Source organism: Trachemys scripta, chromosome 8, assembly GCF_013100865.1.
Source record: "Trachemys scripta elegans isolate TJP31775 chromosome 8, CAS_Tse_1.0, whole genome shotgun sequence".
NCBI classification, from domain to species: domain Eukaryota; kingdom Metazoa; phylum Chordata; order Testudines; family Emydidae; genus Trachemys; species Trachemys scripta.
In genome coordinates, this window is record NC_048305.1 from 7,191,036 (window position 1) to 7,218,860 (window position 27,825).

General features: G+C 43.2%; 2 protein-coding genes across 4 annotated transcripts in view; both read left to right on the forward strand.

Moving 5' to 3' along the window:
• TBC1D9B (TBC1 domain family member 9B) overlaps window positions 1-24,495 on the forward strand; it is a 36,852-nt gene extending 12,357 nt beyond the window's left edge. For 2 of the 3 annotated variants that reach the window (XM_034778559.1, XM_034778557.1), the window contains 19 exons: window positions 5-233; window positions 942-1,200; window positions 2,084-2,291; window positions 4,472-4,684; window positions 5,987-6,148; window positions 6,997-7,147; window positions 7,656-7,870; window positions 8,678-8,795; window positions 9,667-9,952; window positions 11,800-11,929; window positions 13,197-13,295; window positions 14,202-14,270; window positions 15,113-15,353; window positions 15,677-15,742; window positions 16,166-16,237; window positions 16,653-16,703; window positions 19,214-19,267; window positions 21,103-21,209; window positions 21,813-24,495. In XM_034778559.1, coding sequence (XP_034634450.1) covers window positions 5-233; window positions 942-1,200; window positions 2,084-2,291; window positions 4,472-4,684; window positions 5,987-6,148; window positions 6,997-7,147; window positions 7,656-7,870; window positions 8,678-8,795; window positions 9,667-9,952; window positions 11,800-11,929; window positions 13,197-13,295; window positions 14,202-14,270; window positions 15,113-15,353; window positions 15,677-15,742; window positions 16,166-16,237; window positions 16,653-16,703; window positions 19,214-19,267; window positions 21,103-21,209; window positions 21,813-22,511 — 3,429 coding nt within the window. In that variant the 3' untranslated portion in view covers window positions 22,512-24,495. The remainder of the gene's footprint in view (window positions 1-4; window positions 234-941; window positions 1,201-2,083; window positions 2,292-4,471; window positions 4,685-5,986; window positions 6,149-6,996; window positions 7,148-7,655; window positions 7,871-8,677; window positions 8,796-9,666; window positions 9,953-11,799; window positions 11,930-13,196; window positions 13,296-14,201; window positions 14,271-15,112; window positions 15,354-15,676; window positions 15,743-16,165; window positions 16,238-16,652; window positions 16,704-19,213; window positions 19,268-21,102; window positions 21,210-21,812) is intronic. The other variant, XM_034778558.1, reaches the window with a different exon arrangement.
• A 3,091-nt stretch (window positions 24,496-27,586) lies between these two features.
• Window positions 27,587-27,825, forward strand: part of MRNIP (MRN complex interacting protein) — an 8,431-nt gene continuing 8,192 nt past the window's right edge. The window contains exon 1 of the mRNA XM_034778572.1: window positions 27,587-27,777. Within this exon, the coding sequence (XP_034634463.1) occupies window positions 27,718-27,777 (60 nt within the window). The 5' untranslated portion in view covers window positions 27,587-27,717. The remainder of the gene's footprint in view (window positions 27,778-27,825) is intronic.

Genomic DNA, 27,825 nt, shown 5'->3' on the forward strand with positions numbered 1-27,825 from the left:
TCAGGGCATTATTGCTGAAGAGAACAAGAATCAGCAGCCCCAGGGTGAAGAGGATCCAGGTAAATTTAAGGAGGCTGAACTCAAGATGCGGAAACAGTTTGGAATGCCTGAGGTGGAGAAGCTAGTCAATTACTATTCTTGCAGCTATTGGAAAGGGCGTGTTCCAAGGCAGGGCTGGCTGTATCTGACTGTCAATCACCTCTGTTTCTACTCCTTCCTGCTGGGCAAAGAAGGTAAGTTATCAGCTTGCTGTGTGCTCTTGTCTGCCACTTCCCCCTTGATCTAGTTGATCATTGGTGTGGGCTTTTTTGGCTGTTTTAATTTTTTTTCCCCCGTGGAAATCCTCTTTTAGCCCCAGCACACAGCCTTCAGGTCCCACTTACACTTGTCATCTAGCTTTCTCATGACTTTATGGGTAGAATTCTCAAAAGCACCTAAAGTGATCTACACGCCTGTGGCTATGTCTGAACTGCCCTGCAGTTCAGAATATGGGGGTGCGAACAGTGCACATACAAGTGCTGCACTGTAACTCCCCCATGTGGATACTGTGAGCGAAAACTAAAAGGTTCCTAGTTCGCATTAATGTAGTCCTGTTTGGGGTTCTTTATTGGAGTTTTCAGATCTTGATGGCATTTGCCTCAGGAGTTACTCTGTTGCCCGTAGTTATCTGCTATGGATGAGATATGAAAACCTGAGAAGATATAATTAGGAGTATGCACTGATTCAGCAACATTCAGGTGGGATCCAGTATTGTTTCAGAGGCCAGTTATTCTCAGATGGTGCTTCCTTTATGGTGAAGCACTCGGGAAGAAAAAAAAAAATTGCCCAAGAATGGGAAAAGAAATAGCAAGTCTTGCTTGCTACTTTGACTTCTCTCCTACTGGCTGTGTGTGTTTTGCATCACGTTGTAATTGGTGGGTTTACTTTGGGTGCTTCCTTAGTGACCCTGGTAGTCCAGTGGGTGGACGTGACACAGCTGGAAAAAAACGCCACACTGCTGTTCCCTGAGTGCATTAAAGTGAGTACCAGGGATAGCGAGCTTTACTTCTCCATGTTCCTCAACATCAATGAGACCTTCAAGCTGATGGAACAGCTGGCTAATATCGCCATGCGACAGCTATTGGACAACGAGGGCTTCCTGGAGGACAAGTCCCTTCCCAAGCCCAGCAAGCCTCTAAAGAACATCTCTGCACTCAAAAGGTGTGTATCTCTTTCAGCAGTGGAAACGGGGACGGGGAAGGTGGGAGCAGGAGAGTCAAAGAATGGGTGTACATTATTTGGTGATATTGATTAGCACCTGAGGCCCAAATCTGAATCAAGGCTTGATTACTTTAGGTGCTACATAATCTCTGACATTCCCCCCTTGTAGCTATGCTCATTTTTGTCCTGAGTACAATTCATCTATTTTTTAGACAAGTTCAGTTTTCCCCCTGTGCATGAAGGCATAGACTGAACTTTCAATGATCCCTATCTAAAAATTATAATGTAAGCAGAATTTGCTTCTATTGGAGATGACTTAATCTACAATGCCTTCTGCTTTGGTACAGTAATGCATGCCTTACCCAAATGCAACTATTTAGAAGCATGCTTTCAGGATCCCTATATTTCCCCCCAATCCTCTGCTTTGATCTCCTTTTTTTAAAAGGTGAGGATCTTTTAAAAAATCATGGTATGCTTATAGCATTTTACATCTTCAAAGTATTGTACACATTTTAATAGTACCACTGTTTTGGGATGGAAGGTTGCACAGTCATTTAAATCCATCTGTTTCAACCTTGTGATGATTTTCCTCAAAGTATTTATCTACAAGAGTAAGGTATATTTTATGTTTATGAGATGCACCTGAGAGAAACCTTGTTTTATCTTTTAAGTACTTGTGCTCCAGAGAATGTGTGGGTGTTGTGGTATATCTCAGTTTGAGAAGTGAACAGTGAGAAGATAAGTGGCACTCCTGCACGTTGTGACTGGAATGAACCTTTGGTTGTGGTGTTTCCTTCTTAGGATTTTGAGGATGGAGGGTGAGGCCATTCATGCCTCCCAGTGTGGGGATTACCTTTTTCTCTTTTTCTCCCCTCCCCCCCAGAGATCTGGATGCTCGAGCCAAAAATGATTGGTACCGTGCCACCTTCCGGCTGCCCAAGGATGAACGCCTGGATGGACATACAGACTGTACCCTGTGGACTCCATTTAACAAGATGCACATCCCTGGCCAGATGTTTGTTTCCAACAATTATATCTGTTTTGCCAGCAAGGCAGAGGAGGCCTGTCACCTCATCATTCCACTCAGGGAGGTGGGAACCTGTTAGAATGAAAAGCCACTTATGCATCAGGACTACAAGCTTTTGGTCTTTAGCTTTTGGGTGTTTCTGGTGCTTACAGGTTGTGAATCCTGACTCTTGACCACAGTAGGTTAATCCGTAGGCTAAGAACATAAGAACAGCCATACTGGGTCAGACCAATAGTCCATCTAGCCCAGTATCCTGTCTTCCGACAGTGGCCAATGACAGGTGCTTCAGAGGGAATGAACAGAAGAAGTAATCATCAAGTGATCCATCCTCTGTCACTCATTCCCAGCATCTGGCAAACAGAGGCTAAGGACACTTCAGAGCATGGTTTTGCATCCCCGTTCATCTTGGCTCATAGCCATTGATGAACCTATCCTCCATGATTTTAACTAGTTCTTTTTTGAACCCTATTATAGTCTTGGCCTTCACAACATCCTCTGGCAAAGAGTTCCACAGGTCGACTGTGAGAGACTTGTGAAGAAATACTTCATTTTGTTTGTTTTAAACCTGCTGCTTATAAATTTAATTTGGTGACCCCTGGTTCTTGTGTTGTGAGGAATAAATAACACTTCCTTATTTACTTTCTCCACACCAGTCATGATTTTATAGACCTCTATCATACTCTCCCCACCCCCCTTAGTCATCTCTTTTCCAAGCTGAAAAGTCCCATTCTTATTAATCTCCTCATATGGAAGCTGTTCCATAACCCTAATAATTTTTGTTGCCCTTTTCTGTACCTTTTCCAATTCCAGTATATCTTTTTTGAGATGGGGTGACCAGATCTGCACACAGTATTCAGATGTGGGCGTACCATGAATTTAGAGAGAGGCAATATGATGTTTTCTGTCTTATCATCTATCCCTTACCTAATGATTCCCAAACGGTTTCACAAGAAATGGCAGTTTATTTAAGTACTGGGGGATTCTTTCTTAATGGGCAATGATTCTAGCAAAAGACTGAGATCAGTTCCTATTGAAAGAGAAATCTGTCTCCAAAATCCGAGTAACAGGGAAGGAAGCAAAGGTAGAGAACACAGACAAATGTTTTCTACAGTAACCATGAGACTGCTGACTAGTAAGTTTGTTTCTTATCCAATTCTGGAAGTATCCAGAGACAAGTCAGACTTTCAGTGTGTAACAAAGTCTGTTCAAAGGACATTGTGACTGTTGGCTTTCTGGTGCTTTGATTTTGTTTTTTGTTTTTTTTTACAGTTTAGATTTTGTTTTTCCTCTCCTGTTGTAATAGACCTCTTAGCAGCTTGAAAGTAGCATTTTCCCCTGTGCTACCTTCTCGGTTCCCATTTGGCAAACAGATTTTTTCTTCTATTTTTAATTAAGCTGAAATGCATTTTGCTTGTGTGCCATCATTAATGAAATCCGCACAGCTCCTTCAATAGCAACCGTTAACTACCTGTACCAGAAGGAAGGGGAAACAACAACAACAACAACAATTTTTTGTGTAGCTCTTATTAAAAAAAAAAAGCTTTCAGGGTGTCTTGCTCTGTTCTGTAATAGTGGAGATAGGGCTACTGTTAGAGAACCAGGCACAGCTGTTTGTGCACAGTGCAGGTGAGCACACTTTTCTGTCTTGGCATTTTCTCTCTTATTCTAGAAAAGTAGCATTTTTTTAAACAAGCTCTTGTATTTTCTTACTTTGTTTATACACTCCATTTTGTAAATAGGAAAAAAGGCAAAATCTTATTCACACTGCGTATGTTTTTATTCTTTCAATTTAAAAGGGGACTCAGCATCTTGATAGGGGGCAGTGAAAAGTCTGTCCTTCAGCTGAGGAAACTGAGGAAAGCCCTCCAATCTTTCTGTATAAACCAGAGCACATGGCAGGCATGAGGAAGCTGGTGTTTAAAAAGCAAAGTAAACTCTTCTTTGTGGGGGTACTCCATCAGTTTTCTCCCCCTTCTTTCCACACCAGCCACCACTATCATTCCTGTAAAAAACACATCAGCTACAGCAGAGGCTGCTGGCTGAGACCAGCTTGCATGTGTCTTGTTACATGTCTTGATGATGGAGTTGATGTGCTGGCAAAAATTAATATCTAGAGGACAATCCAGGTTATAAATGTTTTATAGCAAGTTAAATTTGGACATGCATCTCGGAGTCCCTTTTAATGATCAAATGGAAATGATGGAGTCCTGCTATATCCAAATTGCCTGTGACTGTCTCTTCCAGGTGGCAGTTGTTGAGAAAGCAGACAGCTCCAGTGTCTTGCCCCGCCCTCTCTCCATCAGCACCAAAAGTAAAATGACTTTCCTCTTCGCCAACCTGAAGGACCGAGATTTCCTGGTACAGAGAATCTCTGACTTCTTGCAGAGAACACCATCAAAGAAATCGGATGGCTCTGGCAGAAAGTGGAAGGGGAGCTTCAGTGACACTGGATGTGAGGTACTAGGGCACGGTTCTGGAGGGGGCTTTCCATGTTTCCAAAGAGACGTTTGTTGCATTGTCTACTCCAGCAAATGGCATCTTCCTATCAGACTCCTACTCTGAAAGCTGGAGGCTGACTAAGCTCAGACATTTCAGGTCTTTATAATGAGGAACACTAGGAATAAGACCTATTTACATCAATTTCTCATTTGCGTCACCATTCTCTGCAGATTAGGGAAGTTACCCATTTCATTGGTTAGAGTTGAATTATAATTTCCCAAGATAACAAAAGCTAGTTCCTGTGAGCCTGAGCATCACAGTGAAAATGGTGTTTATGCTGGGGGAGTGCTGTTGGCAAGGGGAAAGGAAGTAGGCAGCATCTATTGCTTTGAAAGGCAGGGGAAGAGAGAGAGAGGCTGAAATATTAGACTAGATTCTCTGGTCCGCTGTGCCCTTCTGCACAGTCAATCAGTGTAAAGGGAGCAGAAACCTCCTCCTAAATCCCGTGCCAGGGATACCCTCAGCATGGGACAGTCCCCAGGAAGTGTAAAGCTTCCCTTTCCACAACCCCTGGTGTGGGGGACATGTCAGGGTGAGCAGGGGAAGTGGCCAGCGCTAACTATGCTCTGGTAATCCCCAGCTGGCACAGTTTGGAACAGCCTCTAGTGACTCTTATTTGTTACAGTCAGTGAGATCTGGACACAGCAGAGGATCAGAGGGGTAGCCGTGTTAGTCTTATCCACAAAAACAACAAGGAGTCCGGTGGCACCTTTAAAGACTAACCGATCTGTTAGTCCTTAAGGTGCCACCGGACTCCTCGTTGTTACAGCAGAGGATGTGGCCCAATAGGTCTCCTAAGGATGCATGAGACAATAAATCTGAATACATTCATGGATTATGGGTGAAGATCTTAGAATAGTTCTTAAAGCTAAGTAATGGATAGCTCTGGGGACTGGTAATGAGATCCAGAAGTTTTTACTTTTAGGTTAGTGGACAGAAGTGGCATTGCTACTGTTCGGTAGCCTGTTGGCCATCTCCATCTAATCTTTGTTGGCAGGTCTCCACATCACAGCTGGCACCTTTGTTAGTCTGGGTAGAAAGGGGAAATATACAATGGGCTTGGAGCCTGAGCTCCCTTTTACTCTAGGCAGCGGTCCTGCAAGGGCTGGGTTGAGGTGTATTGGTTGGGCAGCAGGGAGAAGTCACCATGTTTTGTAGAGGGGTCTTCAGTGTAGTATTTGACCACACAAAATGTGCTTGCAAAATAAACAGTAGAAGCTTATTATGCTTTTTTTCAGATTATATATTTTTGTTCTTCAGGAGTTTCCAGAGCTCTCTTCCATTAGTCCACCTGCAGTCAGCCCAACCTCTACTCTCAACAACCAGTTGGTCAGCTTCTGTACAGGGGAGGTGCCAACAGCCTCCCAGGGGCTACTCAAACTCTTCAGGAGAGACTCCGAGGAGCTCTTAGGACCCAAAGCGGTATGCAAGCTGCTTACATATAAAGTAAAACAACTATTGCAATGAGTTTGGTGTTAAAGTGAAGTGCTGACTAGAACAGGCAGGCACAGTGAAAGCTTCGTCGTTCTTCATTCTATACCCCAAAGCTCCATCAGTGCATCTCTCCACTGACCTGTGTCACCAGCTGCAGTTCCATTGATAGGCTCCCATACAGCTCTGGAAATGCATCTTAGCTGTAACCCAAGCACTATCTTGATTTTTCCAGTCGTGGGCTACTTGAGCGAAGACTGCCAATTGTACTAAATTCTTGTGCTTTTGCGATATTGAGAAGTACCCAATTGAGTCAGTTTCGCTCTCACTTGAGATTTCCAAGAGCTTTAGCCTGGGTACGGGGACGTGGTAATTTTAACCATGTAGTAAGAGAATGCCCTGACTTGGTTACATTTGTGTTGTAGATGAGACATAAAATGTTGATTGAGGCCACCAAACTCATTTCACTTGTGATCTATTTAAAATCAGATCTTTGAGATGAAGGGTGATGTGTCATGACTACAGTGCCATCCATCACATCCTCAACTAGCGCCTCTTTTTATTCAAGTAAAAGCTGTGTCAATGTCACATTTCAACCTACTTGCTTGCACATTTTGTCAGTGAATACTTAGAAACTTGATACAGATTATCAGTTGTTCATAAATTATGTACATAGTGAATGTAGCACATCATAGAATAAGTAAGAAGGAACAGTTTAAATGTGGCACTGTATTTCCTTGGTCAAGTACAGGCTTGAGTAGAAACCTCCCATTCTATAGGTGAACTTGATGGAAATGCTTTAGTCCATCCAAATGGCACTGTTTGTTTTTCCCTCTTAGGCAAAGGAGAAGATGAAGGAAGAGTCATGGAATATTCATTTCTTTGAGTATGGGCGAGGAATGTGTATGTATCGCACAGCCAAGACCCGCGAACTGGTACTAAAAGGGATCCCAGAGAATCTTCGTGGAGAGTTGTGGCTCTTGTTCTCAGGTAAAAGGCTCTACTGTACACTCATGACAGTTCCCAGGTAACGGGTAGCCCTTCTGCAGTTAGCAAATATCAGGCCTTCTGCGCATTTCCGAGATTGGGAGAGTTAAATGTTCATATCTAAATGGATCACATTTATTTCTAAATTAATCCTTTACTCCCAGGTGTACTCCATCTGCATGAAGCTTTAAAGAGACCCAATTTCTCTCACAATCTGTATGCAATATGCCAGCAGGTGCTTTCTGAAGAGATTATGATCTGTTGCCTGCTTGTGCTGCATGACAGTACAGTGACAGGATATTCTAAATTCCCTCTTCTCCCAGGAGCTACATAGTCTTCTTTGTCAGGATTGTGACATTCAGAAGCTGGGGAATTATCTGATTTAACTGCAGATTTGTTTCTGAACCTTGAGATCTGCTTGTATTCATTTGAGTCTGTGTACCGTCCCCTATCTGCCCCTTCACTGAAACTTTGGGAACAAGGGAATGAAGCAGTGCCTTTGTCATTGTAGGGGCCTGGAATGAGATGGTGACGTTTCCTGGGTACTATGCAGAGCTGGTGGAAAAGTCAATGGGGAAATACAGCCTTGCCACAGAGGAAATTGAGCGAGACCTGCACCGTTCCATGCCAGAGCACCCTGCCTTTCAGAATGAGTTGGGGATCGCTGCCCTTCGGAGGGTCCTGACAGCTTACGCATTCCGAAACCCCACAATCGGGTACTGTCAGGTAAGAGGGGAGTATAAATTAGCCACCCCACGCTTTGGACATTACTGAAAGCCAAACCCCCATTTTAAAGAAGTTTCATACTTGAATTTGGGATCCTCCTTGATGATGCCCTTGTACTCTAGCAATAAGGCAGGGGCTGCTGTGTTGTAAAACTGTAAATGTCCTTTGGATGTGATGTTAAATCAGTTTGTTCTGCCTATCTCTAGTGACTGTGAGCCACAGAATATTTTATTAGATTAGGGAGAGCCCCCAGTGTCCTGGCTAACTTTCCCTCGCTTAGTAAAAGCACCTTCTAGTTTCCTAAGTAGTGCATGAGAACTGGTTGAGATTATGAAGACAGCTGTATTGACTGTGCACAGCCTGCATCAAACTAATTAATTTGTAAACTGATATAGGATATCCAGAGTATGTAGGAACTGAATAGTTTTGTGTATCCTTTGGATATTTACAGCCCCCTTCACACTGCTCTATTAAAAACTGTCTCAGTATTTTCCGTATAAATACCATTTTCAAGGTTTTAGTAACCTGGTTAAATAATACTAATACTTTGCTCCATGGATCAAAGTGCTTTACAAGGATGCGTGGAGTTATCCCCATTCCTCAGCTGCAGGAGCTGAGGCCTAGAGTGGTTAGCTGGAAACAGAACATTGATATTCTGACTCCCAGTCCCCTACCTTATCCATAGGAGCATAGTATTTTAACCACATTTATCTCACATTTATAGTGTCCCATTACCTTCCTGAACATCCTCAGCTAATGTTGTATTTTCTTCTCCGTGCATGTTTGTGTCGCTCTACCTGCTCCCAGGCCATGAACATTGTAACATCGGTACTGTTGCTGTACTGCAATGAGGAAGAGGCTTTCTGGCTCCTAGTGGCCTTGTGTGAGCGGATGCTGCCAGATTACTACAATTCCAGGGTAGTGGGTGAGTCTGTCAAATTCATCATGGGGGCTGGCGTTTCCTTCTACTATACGATCAGCAGAACTCAGGAAAGAAGGACAGTCGTATTTATTAACCGACCATTAAACACAGTGCATTTGAAAGAGTGTGGGACACTAGCCGATGAAGGCTTTGGCCTCATTAGTGATGTGTAAAGAATTTCCTGCAAATTCTAAATATCCAGTTATTCCTCCTGAGAGAATTCAGTTCTTAACCCTTCAGGACCAGACAACTATTAATTGGAGGGAAGAGAGAGAAGAGAATCAGAAATGGGAGGGGGCTGGAGGGCTAGGCTTACAGGGAAAGAGATTTAAAAGAGCTAAAAGTGTACATGACTAGAGGGATGAAATTAGGAAAAAAAAATAGCCTATCAAATACTTCCTCATTGTGAGATCAGTTCAGTTTTAGAATAGTCTCCCAAGGGAAGTTGTGGAAGCCCCATTGCTTGGAACTTCTAAAATTAGACTGAATAAAGCACTAACGTATGTGCTGTAGGCGATTGTCCCACACAGTTCTTCAATTTTAATCTCTCTGCTTCTGTGACATTATTTTTAGAATAATAATCATTTACCTCACCACTCTTTTGTCTGGTGGGATATACAGATCAATTAATGACTTGCTAACTCAGGCTCTACAGTAGCAGATCACATGATAGTCACATGTGTATGCAGAATTCTTCAGTTATATTAAAGAGGGAACCAGGAAATACATATGACCAAACCTTACTTGATTTCAGTTCTGTTGAAAACTGGCTGGTTTGTGACTAGAATCAATATTTATCTAACTAGCATAGATTTACATTACTTTGTGCTCAGTCCCGTGATACCAAATTGTCACTTCCCCCTTGTCTTTTCAGGTGCATTAGTGGACCAAGGCATTTTTGAGGAGCTCACGCGAGACTACCTTCCACAACTGTCAGAGAAGATGCAGGAGCTGGGAGTGATTTCCACCATTTCTCTCTCCTGGTTCCTCACCCTCTTCCTCAGCGTCATGCCCTTTGAGAGTGCTGTGGTCATTGTTGACTGCTTCTTCTACGAGGGTATCAAGCTTATCTTGCAGGTGTCTCTGGCCATCCTGGATGCCAACATGGAGAAGCTGCTAAACTGCTGTGATGAAGGCGAAGCCATGACTGTCCTGGGCAGGTAGCCCTTATTACTCTTTATAATTAAATGAATGGCAGTGGTACTCGCCCTTCCACTCTGGTGTAAAATCCTTAATATTTTTCATGCTCTCACAATCTTCATTGCTTAGCAGTTCGAACTGTCTTTACTAGATGTCACTGTGTCTCAGTGGGTCACAGCTTAGGATGCCAAATTCAGGACAAACTGCTGAGAAATAAGGCAGACTCACCCCAAACTGCTGGTTGTTCTAACATTAGATTATACCAATCCAGTAATAAAAGTAAACTTCTATCTCACCACACTGGTTAACAGGAAGTCAAAAATTCAGTCTCCTTAGGCATTCCAGCCTTTGTCTTCCCACCTAGACACCGTCTGATGAGTAGTTACTGAAAACCAATTTAACCAAATATGGGATTCATCTAATCCCAAGAAATCAGCCATTTAGCCAGGTCAATATATAACTTAGCTCTTTCAACCCAATAATCATGCTGATGCCTTTATTAACTAAAACTAAAGGTTTAATAATAAAAGAGAAAAAGAAGAGAGTTGTTAATGTTAATTGCAATTATTTGTATGTATATGATCAAAGTCTTTATATCAGGTTTGTAGCAGTGATGGAATAGACTGCTGGCTTGTAAAATCTCTCTGATAACTTCCAAAAGATTGGAAGGTCTTCAGTCCATAGTTCAAAATGCTCCTTTTAGTTGTAAATCCACAATCCAGAGAATCAAGGCAGGAAAGAGGCAAAATGGAGATAGCTCAGGGGTCTTTTATATCCTTTGCCATGTGCCTGGAAATTTACTATCTCTGTTTGTGGAAAGTTACTGGCCTAAGATGGAGTCCAGGATCACATGAGCACATCATATGTCCTTACATGGCTTGATGACTCTCAGGGAGTAGCCATTGCCTGTGTTCTTGCTGAGGTGTCCACCGAAGGAGTTACCTGGGCAGAATGAGTTTCTTCTATGGCCTATTGGGAGAGCTACATGTCCTTGGTGGGCCATCAATACATAGTTGTTTGGCCTTAATGTAAGTTTTACCTGGTGGCTGTTACCCAGGAATACAACACATATGTATGATGCCAATACATAGCCAATATTCATAACTTCAGATACAAAAATGATACGTGCATGTAAACAGGATAATCATATTTAGCAAATCATAACTTTTCCATCGACACCTTACATGACATACTTTGTACAAGATTTGTTGCAGTTGTATAACAGTGGCAATATCAGTTATATAAATAGTCATATTCAATCATACATCATCACACTACAAAGAAAGACCCATTCTGTCCTACCCTCAGGAATCCAAAAGCATTCAGTTGACTTTCTTCTACTGCATCCAAAAAATGCACGATAGAAAGCTAAAGTCTGAAGAGTTCCATCATATTTCCCAAAGCCCATCCTGTCTTGATGCATCCCTGATGCCTAGCTTGAAGGATTGCTGCTACAAATCTAGGGAGAATTCTGATTCACTGTCAGTAACAGCTTCTAACGGAAGGAGCCTCCTAAAACCTGGTGAGGCAAATCTTCCTGTAGTGTAGCAAATGTAAGAAGGCTTCCTGTAGCAAAGTGAAATGTTGATCAATTCCAAATATGCCACTACCTGCACCTTATTTTTCTGAAACCTCATTTAAAAACAGGTGCTCTGAAGAATGAAATGAAAACTGATTGTACTAGAGTGAAAGAGACATCAATGGAGCTAGGCAGGCTAGCTGGAAAGAAATAAATTATTCTAGCCAACGAGATTGACTGTCCAAAGGAAGTGGAAATAGTATGTTTAAGATCTTACTTGCTTTTTTGTTAATTCTTGAGATTGTATTAACCCAGAGCTCTGCCTTTGTTCTTTGTTTATCCCCACAGGTACCTGGACAATGTAATTAATCGACAAAGTATTTCCCCACCTATTCCACACCTGCATGCCTTACTCACAAGTGGAGATGAGCCACCACTTGAAATTGACATCTTTGAACTCATCAAAACATCTTATGAGGTCAGAGGCAAGATTAATATTTACTTGAGGGATCTTTGCCGCTTAAGGCCCAGTCCTGCATTCCTTGTGCAGCCAAGACTCATTGGCTTCACTAGGGGCTTGTCTACACTTACCGGAGGATTGACGCTGTGGCGATCGATGCATTGGCGGTCGATTTAGCGGGTCTAGTGAAGACCCACTAAATCAACCACAGATTGCACTCCCGTTGACTCCTGTACTCCACTGGATTGAGAAGAGTAGGGGGAGTCGACGGGAGACGCTCGCCTGTCGACATCACGTAGTGTGGACCCTGCAGTGAGTAGATCTAAGCTACGTTGTTTTGAGTTATGCTAGTCACAACTCAAATTGTGTAGCTTAGATCGAATTTCCCCTATGGTGGTCCCCAACCTTTTCAATGCCCATGAATCCCATTCTGCGGTGTCTGCGTTGTGATGATAGCTGGATGACCTGAAGTCTCCTAACCTGGGAGTGGTGGCAGCAGCAGCCATGAATCCAATAGGCCATTTTACAGAAGTAGCAGGAGTTCTCCCTGTTCCCAGCTACACTTTTCCAGAAGTAACTCTTCATGGATGATGACAACAGTAGATTTGCATGGGAGAAAATAGCTTATTTTTATGTTTAATTACCAGGGCAGTCATCAGTGCCCACTTGACACGTCCTCTCTCTCAATGCAATTAGAAAAATTGGGAAAAGACTTAGTTTTTCAGGTGGATTTCTTTTCTCTGATGCTCTCTTCCTCTCTGTCTTCTGTCATTGTCCTTTTCCTCTCCCTTCAGCTCACTCTTATGCTGTGCTTCCCATGCACCTTATGTTGCTTTCTAGTCTCGGTTTCTCATTAACTTGTGCCTGTTTGTCTCCTCCTCAAGGAAATCCCGTTTCTGTCTTTGCACTCTCTTCCTTCAAAGCACTACTCTTTCTGACTGTTCATTCCTTCTTTTTCCCTCCTTGTTAAAGCAGCATCATCCAAATCATTTTACTTGTCTGATTAGTGCTGTTGAGAAAAAGCCCAGCCTCTTTACAGGTACAGCACTTAATTTGAACATGGATTCTGAATGAGTGCTAGCACATCTCATCACATGTTCTTATACTTCCCACCCACCATTAACAGAAGAGTCTTAGCAGACTATCTCTATTGACAAAAAGACATTTTTTCCCTTTCAGGTCACTTATAACGTGATTCTTGATTTGCTGAACAATGTTACTGTACGTGAGACTTGTCTCATTGATAGATGGGGGTAAACCGATGTGCTTTTCTTCCTTACTATAGAAATTCAGCAACTTGAGGGCAGATGACATTGAACAGATGCGCTTTAAGCAAAGATTGAAGGTGATCCAATCCCTGGAGGACACAGCCAAGAGAAGCGTGGTATGTAACACCCTGATTAAATAAGCTACCAGTTGGCATGTTAATGCAGCACATTTTGCTTTTAGTCCTCTGAAAATCTGCTCTGTAGCAAACCCAGAATGTGGTGACTAAAGGGATGATGGTTAATGTGGAAAATGTATCTGCTGACTTGAACAACTTCCGTTTAGCTCTCATTGATCTAGTCTAACAAGTTGGGTTGAAGTGCTAAGACATGATCCTGGTAGAATTATAGGCAAATCATTGCCAGTATGAACCACAACAGGCCTTGTAACACTTTCCACTGGTTAGAGCTGCCTGTATTTGTTACTTTTCATCTTGGTTCTTTGAGGGTTGCAAGATGGCAGATACTGATGTCCTTCCCACCCAGAGTGTGTGCTATGATGTTGGGAACCCACAGAGGACTGGGGCAGAGGAGGAGCATCTGCATCTTACTGCCACTTTACTCTTCTATTTGTGCCAGTTGTGAAACCTGTTCCCTTTGCCCCTCTTACTGTAGCACCCGCTATAGATGTCTGACAATAGGTGCATTGGAAAGCCACAAAGTGAAACAAAGGCAAAGAGGTGATATGTTACTTGTTCTCACTTCCAATTACAGTGCAGTCAGAGCAGAAAACACATTTAACACTTTGAGCAGCTTTTTATTGTTTACGCTCCTTGTTCAAGGCAGGTACAGCTGTTCTCTGTGTCAGCAGTTGCTGGCATCTTCCTGTCCTAGCAACTCAGAAATGTGAGACTGTTTTCCTTCAGTTCAAAATCACTATAACACTCCTTCCTCCCTTATACCTTAGTCAAGTCTCTTGGCCTTTTTCATGGTATATAAAATATTGTTTCATATAGTAAGTGATTACATTTTACAGTTTAGGAGTAATAAATAAATGTTCATTCTGTTTCTCTTCCTTACTTTAGGTCCGAGCTATATCTGGTGACATTGGTTTTTCTATGGAAGAGCTAGAAGAGCTTTATATGGTGTTCAAGGTAGGAACCTGGTATGGGGAAGAATGTGTCCTAGTCACTCTGCCTCTGATATACAGAAAGATATTCAAGATTGAGTGGATGGGCAAGTAATAGCATTGTGTTTCTATCCAGAATCTGATCTGTCAGAAGCAGAAGTGGGGCTCTGGGGTACATGGTGCCAGTGGGACTGGCTCTAGTATGTCTGATGATTTTTTTACAAAGATGATGGAAAACTGTTCACAGCATTTAAATGATATTCCACAGAGAGAGATGCTGGCAATGTTGGAAAGAAATGTTTAGTGGCTAGAGTAGGAGACTGGGATTCAGACGTCCTTGGTTTTATTCCTAGCTCTGCCACTGACTTGCTCTGTAATCTTGGGCAAGCCACTTAACCCTTCTGTGCCTCAGTTTGCCCATATGTAAAAATGGGGTGATAGTTCCCTACCTCATGAGAGTAATAAGACTCAATGATTGTGATGCCTTGAAATACTCAGTTGCAAGATGTAGACTTAGCAAAGTAAGATGGTATGACTTATTCATAAAATTTTAATTCTCACTCTGTGACAAGTCTTGTGTACTCAAATCTCTGCCTGAGTCTTCATCCAAATCTGATAGTGCCTTTTGTTTTCCTTGAAATCAGTCTTTTTCTAGTTTGATCAGATCCTCTTCTTTCATGTCTCAGAGTTCAGCCATGATCACACATGACCTTCGGAGTAAATAAGGGGAGGAGAAAAATAGATGTATGAGCAAAAGTCTCTTCTCTGGCTACACAGTGTCTTTGTCCATGAGTATAATTGAATCTCTAAGCATGAAGGTTTGTGTAACTATTAGTGGTTTGACCTATTAACTCTTTCCCCTCAAAGGCAAAACACCTGACAAGCTGTTATTGGGGGAGCAGCCACACTGCCGCCGCCCACCGAGATCAGAGCTTGCCCTACCTGGAGCAGTATCGCATTGACCTGGAGCAGTTCAGAGAGCTGTTTGACAGTCTAACCCTCTGGTCCTGTGGTCTCCACACACCTGTGCTGGCAGGACGAATGTTCCGGCTTCTAGATGAGAACAGGGACTCTCTCATTAACTTCAAGGAGTTTGTTACAGGGATGAGTAAGTGTCTTTTCTAGAGATGCCGTGGAATGTTTTAGCAAAGTTTTCCACTGTTCCAAGCACATAACCATAGAGAGACAATGGAATTCGTCCAGGCGGGAGGACGATGTCATTACAAAATGAGACGTGCCTTCTTGCTAAACAAGTTAGACTTTGCGCAGGATGCAGCAGCACAGATTTCTTTCTGTACAGGAGCTGTAGTTGCAGATCTTTTCAGCTTCCCCTTGCTTGTATGGGAACTCTAGCGGTCTGTTTGATGGATCCTGTCAGCTATCAGTGACTCTTAACACTAAAGGCTATTTATCTCACCCTTTCCTGCACAGGTGGGATGTACCATGGTGACCTGACTGAGAAGCTTAAACTACTTTACAAATTGCACCTGCCTCCAGGTGAGTGGGTGATCTCTTCTCCCTCCTCCTCTCAGACACCCAATGGCTGAGGAGGATCCTTATGTGTTTTGCTAGATATTTCAATAAAGCTTTTTTTTTTTAATTCCCACTGCTGAGGGGAATGAGTGGATATCCTACCTCAGTGGTTCTCAAACTGATCTATGAAGAATTTGCGGATGATTTGCAGAAAGCTGGTTACATAGCCAGCCTCATTTCCAGCTACTAAATTGCATTGAAGGACAGCTAAATATTTTAAACAAAATAAAAAAAAATGATATATCTGAATTATCAATGTAAGTAATTGCTGTAGTTTCCACAGGGATGTTACATGATGGCAGATGGGAGGGGGAGGTGCCTTAGTAACCTGATCATCTTATCTTGTTCTCTCTCTCTCTCTCTCTCTGCCTTTCTCTGCATGTACAGCTCTGATCTCAGAAGAGGCTGAGTCTGCTCTGGAAGCCACAAGTTATTTCACAGAGGATATCTCGACAGAAGGTAACATAATACCTGCTCTAACCTAAGAGATGCAGGCAGCAAGTGTTGCACAAGTCTGTGCCGTTTGAATGGTGACCCTCCAAAGCAGGGTTGATCAGTAGAAGTGTTTTAAGGTTGCTTCTCATTGTTGCATGGGGGAGATGAGTCAGTTGATGTGCTGTTTAATCTCTGCTTTTCTAGAAGCGAAGTCAGCATGCTGTGAAACACTCTCACAGAGGCTGCTGAGTAGGAACGTTAATGATGCTGTCTGCTTTTACCAGCCCGTCTTTCCTGTTTCCAAGTTCAGGGAGTCTCACTGTGTCTCTCTTTTTTTGTTTTTTATTCCCCTCCTTTATGTGTGTCTCTGTGTCTGGCCCACTCTCTCTGTTTTCCCTGGGATTTACCCTGCCCTCAAACCCTCTCTCTGCTGCTCCAGTATCTCCTTTTGTCTCCGAGCTGGATTTCTTCTTGCACTGTGAGTCTCAAGGTTAGTCTCTAGTGTGTGTGCACACACTGAGCCCTTTGTTATTATGCTAAAATAATCTGCCAGCACTGAAGCTCCATTTAAAATACCATGAAATTATTTTATTGCTGCTTTCCACTGGCACTCCCTCTATACATCCCTAGCACTTTGTTTGTTGGCCTCATGTGCGTTTTAGATGCCTTTCAGTACCTGTGTTTGTTCTGTCTACTGGGTTACATCTCTGTTATAACCAAAGGTGACTAATTTTAAATAGAGGCTTTGGCCTTGAGAAAAAGTTTGGCCTATAGTTCCTCCAGTGGAATTTGGTAATGGCTATTCCCAGACATTGAAAAATTTACTTGACACCTACTAGGCTGAGAACTAAGTCTACTAGCCAATGTAAAGATAGCAGTGCCATCACCAGGGCTTCTCCAGAGCCTGGCAGCTTAAAGGAAAGATTTGCTTACTATTTAATGTGTACTATAGCATTATCAATCAACTGTCTATTTAATACGCTTCTTAAAATTAACTTATTACTATGGCTGATCAAATAGCAGAATAAAAGGATTAAGTCTATTATTTGATAAATTTCACTAATATATATTGAATAATATATTAGCCAAATAAGTTGTGTCACTCTAAAGAGCTGGTTGAATAACAGTGTCAAATAAATTACTCAAATAACATTGGTGACATTTGAATAATATATTTAATAATGTTCCATCATCTTTATGTATTTGATTTCTCTTGCTTTTGTTGTATCTTCTTTCTTTCCAGGGCTCATTCCATTTTTTCTTTCCTATAATAGATCATGGGGCTTAGTTAACGTCTATGTCTATTTCATCTCATCCTTATCTCTCTCTCTCTTCTTTCTCCATATTGTGCTCTTTTCTTACCTATCCCCTTGTACCATATTTCTCTTTGCCCACTTATCCCATCAGTCTCTCCTCCCTCTTTCCTTTCCTGCCCCTGCTCACTCCTATTCATTCACAGGCTGTGTATATGCTAACACTTTTCTTCAAACTTCTACCATTGCTAATGTCAAGCTGTCCTGTGGTGACTCAAGCATGTGAATAACAACCTCAGGGCAGACTGTTACGAAGCAGGGCACAAATCCCAAATTGGTTGTGAGTTCTGCACTTAGATTTCACTAACCTATTATCAAGTGTGAACTCCTCAAGCACTATACAGCCTTAACCTGGAGTCACAGACAGTCCCCTTGGGTAATCTGATCTATCTTGCCACCCAGGTAAGCTCACCTTTGTGAAAGATGGTCCCTTACACCAAGTACTACAGCAATATTCAGGTTATTCCCAGTCCCAAAGGACCAGTCAGTTACCCCAGGTCAATTGCACCTAAGATCTCACACCAAAGACAGCACTTGTAGCCAATCCTATAATAAATCATCTAAGGATTTATTAACTAGGAAAAGGAAACGAGAGTTATTTACAAGGTTAAAGCAGGTAAACGTTCACACAAATGAGTTCCACTGTTTCAAAAGGTAATTGAAGCTTCTATAATATGCAAGTGCTATATGTCCCTTAGGGCTAACCCAGGCCAAGCACTGGGGATCTTTTGCTTATGCTTACTATTACTTGCTCCCTCAGAGTCTAAGCAGCATAAAAGATACAGTTTCTCCTTGTTACCACCTTTTATTGCTTCCCCCCTTCTGTTTCAAGTTGCAAGTTCAGCTGTTGGGAGGAACTCAGTTGCATGTCTCCTCTTCAGCTGGGGATGAGGAGAGCAATCAACAGTTTTTTGTCCTCTGATGTTCCACAGTGGTTTGTCTAGTGTTTATGGGCCTTCTTTTGTTGGACAGGAGATAACACCTCCTTGTGGCAAGCTAGTATTTCACACTTGGTAATGCTTCTCTCCGACTGGTGATTTACAGTTGCATATGTATTATCTTATGACATGGGATACAGATATTATAAGTGAGATTAATGCATGCAGCAGTTTACAAGCATTCCATAAAGTCTAAGCACATTTTTAGAACTAAGGCCTATTTTAACAATACTAACACATGGGTGAGCCAGACTGGTTCCAGTTATGTATTTGTCAGTGTTCTGTTGAAACCTAGGGACCTTGACATGAACTGGCACCTAGTCTGCCAGCGTCACATCTACCACCTGTTGAGCTGCACCAGTGGAAAAAATTAAGAAAACTGCTATTTTAGACAATACCATAAGGCTTGGAAATTTAGGAGACACCTCACACAACCCAAGGACTTGACTTTCCAAATATGAGTAACAAGTAATCTTTGGAACCACCGGGCTTATGAACTTTTTAAAATGTAAACTCACATTCTGGAAAAGCTTCCTACTTATTGTGTGCAAGTCGATTTTTCAAGTTGTGGCTCTTTCAGTCCTGCTGTCTGCTGTAGGGGAATGGCGTAGGAAAGCTAGCCCTAATTTTATTAAAAATACTCCGTCTGAGTACCATACTGGACATGTAAGTTGTCTTGTATTCATTGCACACTGTGCAGTAAATAGGATATTCGCTGAGTCACTTTTCTAATATCAATGTTTGTTTAGAAGCAGCTACTCAGGAAGACAGAGGAGGGAGAAATGAGGATTCCAAAGAAAAAGGTAACTAACTATTCCCTAGTATGGACAAGTAGTAGCCTCCCTGGCATTTCCCAGTTTTGTCATTCATGTCATATCAAGTTTTTTAACTCCTACCCCTTTACCCTAGCAGAGGAAACCTCTCAAGGCTTCGCTCATGGAAAGAGGCACAATGTAATGTGGTCAAGAGAATTTTTATGCCTTGCTGATTCTGGTATTGTAACAGCCTCCCTGAAACGGTCTTGATGTGCTAGGGAGGCCTTAACTCACCCGCCATGGACTTCAGAACTGCAAAATTTACAGAAGAGCAGAGTTTATTTCATAACTGCCAAGCTGATTGCAGCAGTGTTAATTTTGCTCCTCTGCATCACATCAGAAAAACTGTCTAAAAGCAGAGTGGGGGGAGGGATAGCTCAGTGGTTTGAGCAGTGGCCTGCTAAACCCAGGGTTGTGAGTTCAGTCCTTGAGGGGGCCACTTGGGGATCTGGGGCAAAATCAGTACTTGGTCCTGCTAGTGAAGGCAGGGGGCTGGACTTGATGACCTTTCAAGGTCCCTTCCAGTTCTAGGAGATGGGATATCTCCATTAATTATAAAAAAAAGAGTGCCCTTCCCTGTAGGTCTCGTCTCCCGAGTCCTGTCAGTGAAACACTCTAAAACAGTATTCTTGCCAGCATAGAATCATGGAAATGTAGGGCTGGAAGGGACGTCAAGAGGCCACCTAGATCAGCCCCTCTGCACTGAGGCAGGACCAAGTAAACCTAGACAATGCCTGACACGTGTGTATCCAACCTGTTCTTAAAAACTTCCAGTGATTCTACAACCTCCAGTGCTTAACTACCCTTATAATTGGAATATTTTTCCTAACCTGAATCTCCCTTGCTGCGGATTAAGCTGATTACTTTTTGTCCATCCTTCAATGAACATGGAGAATAATTGGTCAATGCTTTTTAGGCCTTAACATATTTGAAAACGGTTATCAGGGCCCCACTCAGTCTTCTTGTTTCAAACGCCCAGTTTTTTTAACCTTTCCTCATAAATCAGGTTTTCTAAACTTTTTATCATTTGTCCTCTCTCCAGTTTGTCCACATCTTTCTCAAAGTGCGGCACCCAGAATTGGACACGGTATTCCAGCTGAGGCTACCGGGGCCAAGTAGAGCGGGACAGTTATCTCCTGTCTTACATATGACACTCCTGTTGCCCGCAAGAATGGTGTCTACCTTTTCCACAGCTGCATCACATTATTTACTCTCATTCAATTTGCAATCCCCCAGATGCTTTTCAGCAGGACTATCACCTACTCAGTTATTCCCCATTTCGTATTTGGACACTTTATTTTTCCTTGCTAAATGTAGTACTTTGCACTTGGCTGTTTTAAATTTCATCTTGTTGATTTTTGGACCAATTCTCCAATTTGTCAAGGTTGTTTTGAATTGTAATCCTATCTTGTAAAGTGTTTGCAAGCTTGGTGTCATAAGCAAATTTGATAAGCATACGTTCCACTCCATTATCCAAGACATTCATGAAAATATTGAATAGGACTGGACCCACCTGTGGGACTGAACTAGATATGTCTTGCCAGTTTGACAGGAAATCATTGATAACTACTATTTGAGTACAGTATTACAACCAGTTGTGCCCCCACCTTATAGTAATTTCATCTAGACTGCATTTCCTTAGTTTGCTTATGAGAATGTCATGTGGAATAGTGTCAAAAGCCTTACTAAAATCAAGGTATATCATGTCTGCTGCTTCTCCCCCATCCACTAGGTCAGTAACCTTGTCAGAGAAGGAAACTAGGTTGGTTTGGCATCTTGATCCATTAAACCCCTGACTCTAATGATCTGGCCTTGCCTTGCAGAGGAGAAGGGTACCAGCCCCCAGGATTACAGATACTACCTGCGAATGTGGGCCAAGGAAAAGTATTCCAAGAAAGAAACCATCAAGGATCTCCCCAAAATGAACCAGGTAGGAAGTGAACTGAGAATGTGTTTCCAGTTGAGCAATTTACAGCAGAGGTGGAGTAAGGCAGGATACAACAGGCTCAGAGTTCTGCCAATACACTTTAATCCTTACTTGCAGCATTGCTTGCTGTTTCAATATTTAGAGTTCTAATAATGTCAAACTCTAGTGGTTCTATTATATGGACGTGCATCCGATGGGGGACTAGTTTGAGATTTTACTTATAAACTAAACTGATTTTGTTTCAAACTTAAGACATATTTCCAGTGGTGAAAATCAGGTGCATTTAACCCTCCTTCTCCTATTAGAACTCTAAACAAAAGCTCCCCTCTAGTGCAGTGTGCTTCAAACATCCCCTCAGTGCCATTCCCCTGATTACACACTGCCTAGGGTTTCCACTACCTTTAGAAGATGGAGCACTATGCAAAATATTGGACTACATATTAGTAAATGAAAACATAAGCTGCTACTTGAGGGCATGATCTAATACAGGATGATCTCTAATAGGAGTCATTGCTTCTTAGTGGGTGGCTCATAGTTTCATCCACCATTGTAGATTTAGTGGAGGTTTCATAGTCTAACCTGTGGTTTCGTTTTCTGTTTTTAAAGGAGCAGTTTATAGAGTTATGCAAGACCCTTTACAACATGTTCAGTGAGGACCCAGTGGAACAAGAGCTGTACCATGCCATTGCCACTGTAGCCAGCCTCCTCCTACGAATTGGGGAGGTTGGAAAAAAATTCTCCAACCGACCCATGAAGAAGACTGATGACTGCAAAGCAAATAATACCCAGGATGCTGTGAGTGAAGAGGAGTCACCAATGTCTGAACACAGTCAAAATTCAGCAGTGGAGCAGCAACCCCAAGCTGACCCTGGAGACGGCGCTTCCGGCGATATCCAGGCTGGAAAAACCCAGCAGGAAAAACAAACCCCAGGAGATGGGGATGGTGGAGAAGGACCAGGATCTCCTATACAGCTCCTGTCAGACGATGAAACCAAAGACGATATGTCCATGTCTTCCTACTCCATGGTCAGCACGGGTTCCCTGCAGTGTGAAGATATTGCAGATGACACAGTCCTAGTTGGTTGTGAAGCTAGCAGTTCAGCTGCAAGGTATGGCAGCACCATTGACACTGACTGGTCTATCTCCTTTGAGCAGGTCTTGGCTTCCATGCTTACAGAGACAGCCCTGGTCAACTACTTTGAGAAGAAGGTTGACATTGGCCTGAAGATAAAGGAGCAGAAGAAAGTAGAGAGGCAGTTCAGCTCATCCAGTGACTATGATCTCTCCTCCTCAGTGTCAGGCTGAACTCAAGGAAAGCAGTAATGTCTCAGGTGATAAAAGGTGAGGCTATAGACATTGGGCAGATGGCAGGAGTTTTTTACCGAGACCAATAACTACACAACAACTACAGTAGATTCTGCTGAATAAGTGGCTTGTCACAGTGGCTGTTTAACATACACCTCTCTGGAGACCCTGCTTGGTGGAATTACATTACATTCTCAAGAGCATGAAAGCTATTAGAACCTAATAGCCCCTAAGGCTTGCAATTACCGCTGTAAATTATGCATGTCTGCCTCTGGCTATCTTTTTTTAAATGAAGTTTTATTTCAAACACAGCCACTCCAGGCCCTACCCTCATTTGCTGTAGGTTCCTGGGTAGTTTTGTACAGAAGATGCAGCCCAGCTTGAAACTCTGTACGTCTTTGGCTGCCACTCTGTGATCTAAGCAGTATGTCTAAGTGCTCTAGGTCCTTGGCCTATAAACTAGTCTTATTAGGTTCTTAGATACTGTGCTGTACCTTGGCAGATGTATTGCGATTGTATCCCATTGATCCCAGCATCCTGAGATTTGAATGCAGTAGTTTCTCAGATCTGGAGGCTTCTATTGGATGTGATTTGCCATCCCAGTAGCATGTGGTTTTTCAACATTTTACAAGAAGGTTTCATGTAAACACTGTTTTCTAAGCCTCTGTTTTTAACTCTTTGACGCAAGGAATTGGTGGTTTTGAATTGTGTCTGAAGCCACAAGCTCCTTGGCATTGATGCATAAGAAGCAGTAGGGCTGTAATAGATATTGGGTCTGCCAAGGGGTTAGATCATGGAGGCAAGTCCTGAACTGGAAATCAACTTATTGGAGCCTAGTTGTTACAAGCTGTCGGTACACAGATCTGTTTTTCTTACTCGTGTTGTTTCTCACATTAGGTCATCACAGCCATTAGCTTTTAAAAGAAAAATATCTATGTAATTATATTGTCAGGAAATTATTTACTTCATTTTAATATACTAATGATGGATCCAATTTTTAATAAGATCCATAGTAAATTTGTCGTAAATCAGTCGACTATCAATGTATGACCCAGGTTTACAGAACCCATGTCAACCACTAAATGATCACAGAGCAAACGTATCACTTAGCAGATCAGTTTCTCACTGTGGACAGGACCACAGCAGATCTGATCTATATGAGGCAGAAAACTTACATGAGCACCTGGTGCCACTTGTGACTGTTCCTTGTAGCCTCTCTGAAGTACAGTGCTTTCCAGGAGCCTGTGCATCTCCAGGCCTCCTGTACAACAGGAGTCCAAAGAGCTGTTTACCCCTCAGTCCTGAGAAGTAAAGCAGAAGCGGGAGGAAAGTTGTGGTGTTCTCCTCTCAGCCATCACTCTAATAGCTGAAATCTGAACAGACTAGCTCACCCGCAAGTTTAAAAGCTTATATAGCTGGAGGGAGTGCCACAGATTACCCTCTGCAAATTAACTGTGGACCAGCGGAAAGTAGATGCTCCATTTGGGAATGGTAACCTCCCTGTGGGAGGGCCTCGCCTCCCAGGAAACATCATTTCTTTTCATACATATTCATCTCATTACAAAAGCATCTGTGTTCCAGTGGCATGTGCCTCATTGGCAGAGAGTGAGAATGTTGGCATGTGGCTGGTGCAGACCCAGTACTGAGGGTGAGCCACATTGGTGCTTAAGGCTGGTGTTCAGAACAGATGGGGATGACAAAGACTGGAGCCAGCTGATGGTGTTCCCAAGAAAGGTACCATTTTATGCGATGTTCAGTGTTACTTCCTTTTGTGGTGTTCTCTCTGTATTCACAGCCAATGCATATTTCTTAATTCTCTGCCTCCTCTGTCATGTACCTCTGGAGAGCAGCTCTAGTAAAATTGCTTTTATTAATTCTTCAGTAATTTATTGTAATTTTTTTAAGTACAGATAATACATGTGATTTTACATTGTCTGTGTCTGATCTGTCACGTGCTCAATAAATGAACCAGAATACACACACAGCCCTGGACTGGCTTCCACTTTATCAGCTGAACACTGCTTACCTTCAAGGTGTCTGAGCGTATGATTTTTAACTCACTCCATAGCTAGGTTGTATGTCTGTGATTGTTGCCTAAGGCAGTAGACCCAATGGCTGGCCTGTGTCACCTGATTCGGGCTCCAGGGTCTCGCTTTTCTCTCCCTATCCCTTCCACACAAATCCCATCTCCCTCACAATATCAGTGCCAGGAGACTGCAGTTGCACACAGATTAATCGCTGTGGGGATGCAAAAACATGTCCCTTCTCTCTGGATTGCAGTGGTCACCTTCATGATTATTTTAATCAAGGTAGGTCTGCGGCTTCTATGGAGAAGCCTTTGCCAACTACTACAGCAGTCCTGGGGCACTGAACAACTTAAACATTTGTTTTGTTTTTTACTGACTTTGAAATATTGGGGGGAGGGATAACTCAGTGGTTTGAGCATTGGCCTGCTAAACCCATGGTTGTGAGTTCAGTCCTTGAGGGGGCCACTTAGGGATCTGGGGCAAAATCAGTACTTGGTCCTGATAGTGAAGGCAGGCGGCTGGACTCAGTGACCTTTCGGGGTCCCTTCCAGTTCTATGAGATAGGTATATCTCCATATATTATTATTATTATACATGTTTCCACATGGAAGCAAGCTTTTTGAGTTAAGCTTACACCAAGACAGACTTCAGTAGGGGACAAAACAAACTAATAGGATGGGGGTGGGTTGGGAGGACATCAACAGCAGAAACACAAGTTGCAGCTTGCACTTGCCTAAGTCAGCCAGCAGTGATTTGTATGTTTTAGGGCAGAGGTAGGTTTTAAGGAGGGATTTAAGAGGATAAAGGTTTCACATTTTGATGGGAAGATTTTCAATACACAGCTAGTGGCGTAGTAGAAAGTATGGAGGTGCCTTAAAGATACACGGGCAATTGATGTCGGCATCAGTGCAAGAGCAAAGGTGGGGTAATTGACAGCTCAGTGTTTTAGATCGGATAGGCTGGGGCTAAATGGTAAAGGCAAGAATATCTAATACAGTAGAGATTGCAAGCCAGGAAAGACTGAAAGGAGTGATGTGGTCAAAGAGAAGAGCCAGCAGCATTTTGAATGGACTTGGGAAAAATATAATTGGTATCAAGCACAGAGAGGAGTAGATGACAGTAGTCAAGGGATAAGGAAAGGGCCTGACTCAAGACAGACAGAAATGGCAGAGAGGAGAGGTCAAGGCAGATTATGTTGATTTTCTATTTGAAAAGGTCAGAGAGATCCTGTGCAGAAAGGTTTTTGGACGCTTTCCTGCTTTTTGGTATTTAGGCAAATTTATGGCTGATATTTAGAAATAAAAATTTTTACACCCCCCCCATTACATTAAAAAAAAAAAAAAATCTTCCAAAGTCACATGGAATAAGCTGCCAACAACTCTGGGTGGGCTTATATGCCCTCCAGCCCACTCTTGCTGGGTTTTCTCCTAAAACTGGAAATTCTAGTAATAACTCTTTGTAAGTACTATATAGAAAGATTCCTTGTTGCCTATATCTATACTTAAGGATTTGACTGACCAAGGAAGCTATAGTTATTTGGCATGTACTCCTGTGTGATCTGAAATAGGGGAATAGAAGAGCTTCAAATCCTGAATGTTTTTTTCTCATTAAAATCTTTAAAATGTCAGCTGCTTCTGTGGAACAAACACACTTTCTGCGTACATAGATTCTGGGCATTTAAACTGCTAGTGTGCTCATGAGTAAACAGAGGTCATTAAGTAGCGAGGAGGGCAAATGGTTGTCTTCAAAAAAACATTGGGAGTGAGGAAGAGCATATGGGGGGAAATTGATAAAAAAAACAGGTCTGGGGATTCTTAAAAAATGTACACCAACCAACCAACCAACCAGCCTGGAGGAGAGACAAGCTGGGATATGAAGGAAATTAATGTTGGTGTGCAGCACCTAGCACAGTGGAGGGCTGATCTATGATGGGTTCCAAGATGCTGCAGCAGTACAAAATAAAAAATAGCAAATAAACTTACTTTACCACTGATGACTGCATTTGAACAGTCAAAGAGCTGTGCTAATAGTAAAGAAAAGCAGTTTTAGTACCAGTGGGGAAGGAAGAAAATTGTACTGCTTAATCCCATAAAGAAACCAACCATCTAGAGGTTATTGGACCCATCAACACTAAACTGCATGGAATACTGCCTAATTACAAACTAAATGGATGAAGAGGGAATCCATTTAACCAAGCACTTGATACCCAATGTCTCACATTATATACCCAAAAGCAAATGAAAGATCTGGTTGCTTGTGAACACTGATAGAAAATTGCTGGATGAACCTTGAAGGTGTAATGACAAATATCAGTCTGAGTTGGGGGAGGCTTCTTGTGCGGTACCAAAGGTATCTGATTGATTATAGAAGGTAGAATTTAGGACTAACCTAGAATAGGGCCCGCTGATGCTCGGCCCTGTACAAAGTTAGATAAACAACCCCTCCCCCAAAGCGTGTCCAGTGTAAACAGACAGAGAGAAAGGGATGCAACATGCAAGCAGAGTGATGGCCAAGTTTAGGGTGGAGTTCAGTTTGGAGGATCTGCTGAGCAGAGAGACATGGCAAGGGAGTGGGTAAGAGCCAAGGCAGGGGGGAAGGAAGGAGAAAGCATGCAGAGCAGCGGGAGTGGGGCGGAGGTGAACAGCCACGGGGGACGGGAGCACCCAGCTGCTCTTATTGACATGTCAGTGCGCTGAAGGCGGTGGAAGCACCCGGAGGCCGGTTTTACACATTGCAGAGACCTGAGCAGGGAAAACCACCCGGGCTTTCAGGCTGGTGTTGAGCTGCAGTTCCTCAGGCAGCCACTGGGCGGCAGGCACATAAAGCGGCGAGACCGGCGAGTACACCCAAAACACCCGTGGGGGGCCGAGCTCAGCCCTCCCCGCGGAACTCCCTTCCCTCCGCGCCGCCCCCCGCGCGGGGCTCTGCCGCCATCTTGCCATTCCCCGGGCGGGGCTCTGCGCAAGAGGAGCCTCAGCCCCTCCGGCAGGGGGCGGGGTTGGAGGACTGGCGAGGAGTAGGTACCCCAGAGCGCCCCGCTGGCAGGGGGACTGTCTCTCCACCGGAAGTAGAGGCCAGTGTGTGTGACCGGAAGCCGGGAGCGAACGGCGGGTGCCGGGGGAGGTTCCCCGCGCGCTGCAGGGGTCGGCGGAGCTCAGCCCAGGGCGGCCGCTCACGGGATGGGGCAGCGGTTCCAGGTGCTGAGGTGCTGCTCCTGCGGCACCTTCCAGGTCCACCAGGTGGGGCAGCTTGAGGAGTTCAGGGGGAGGGGCCTGGGGGGGTCCTGC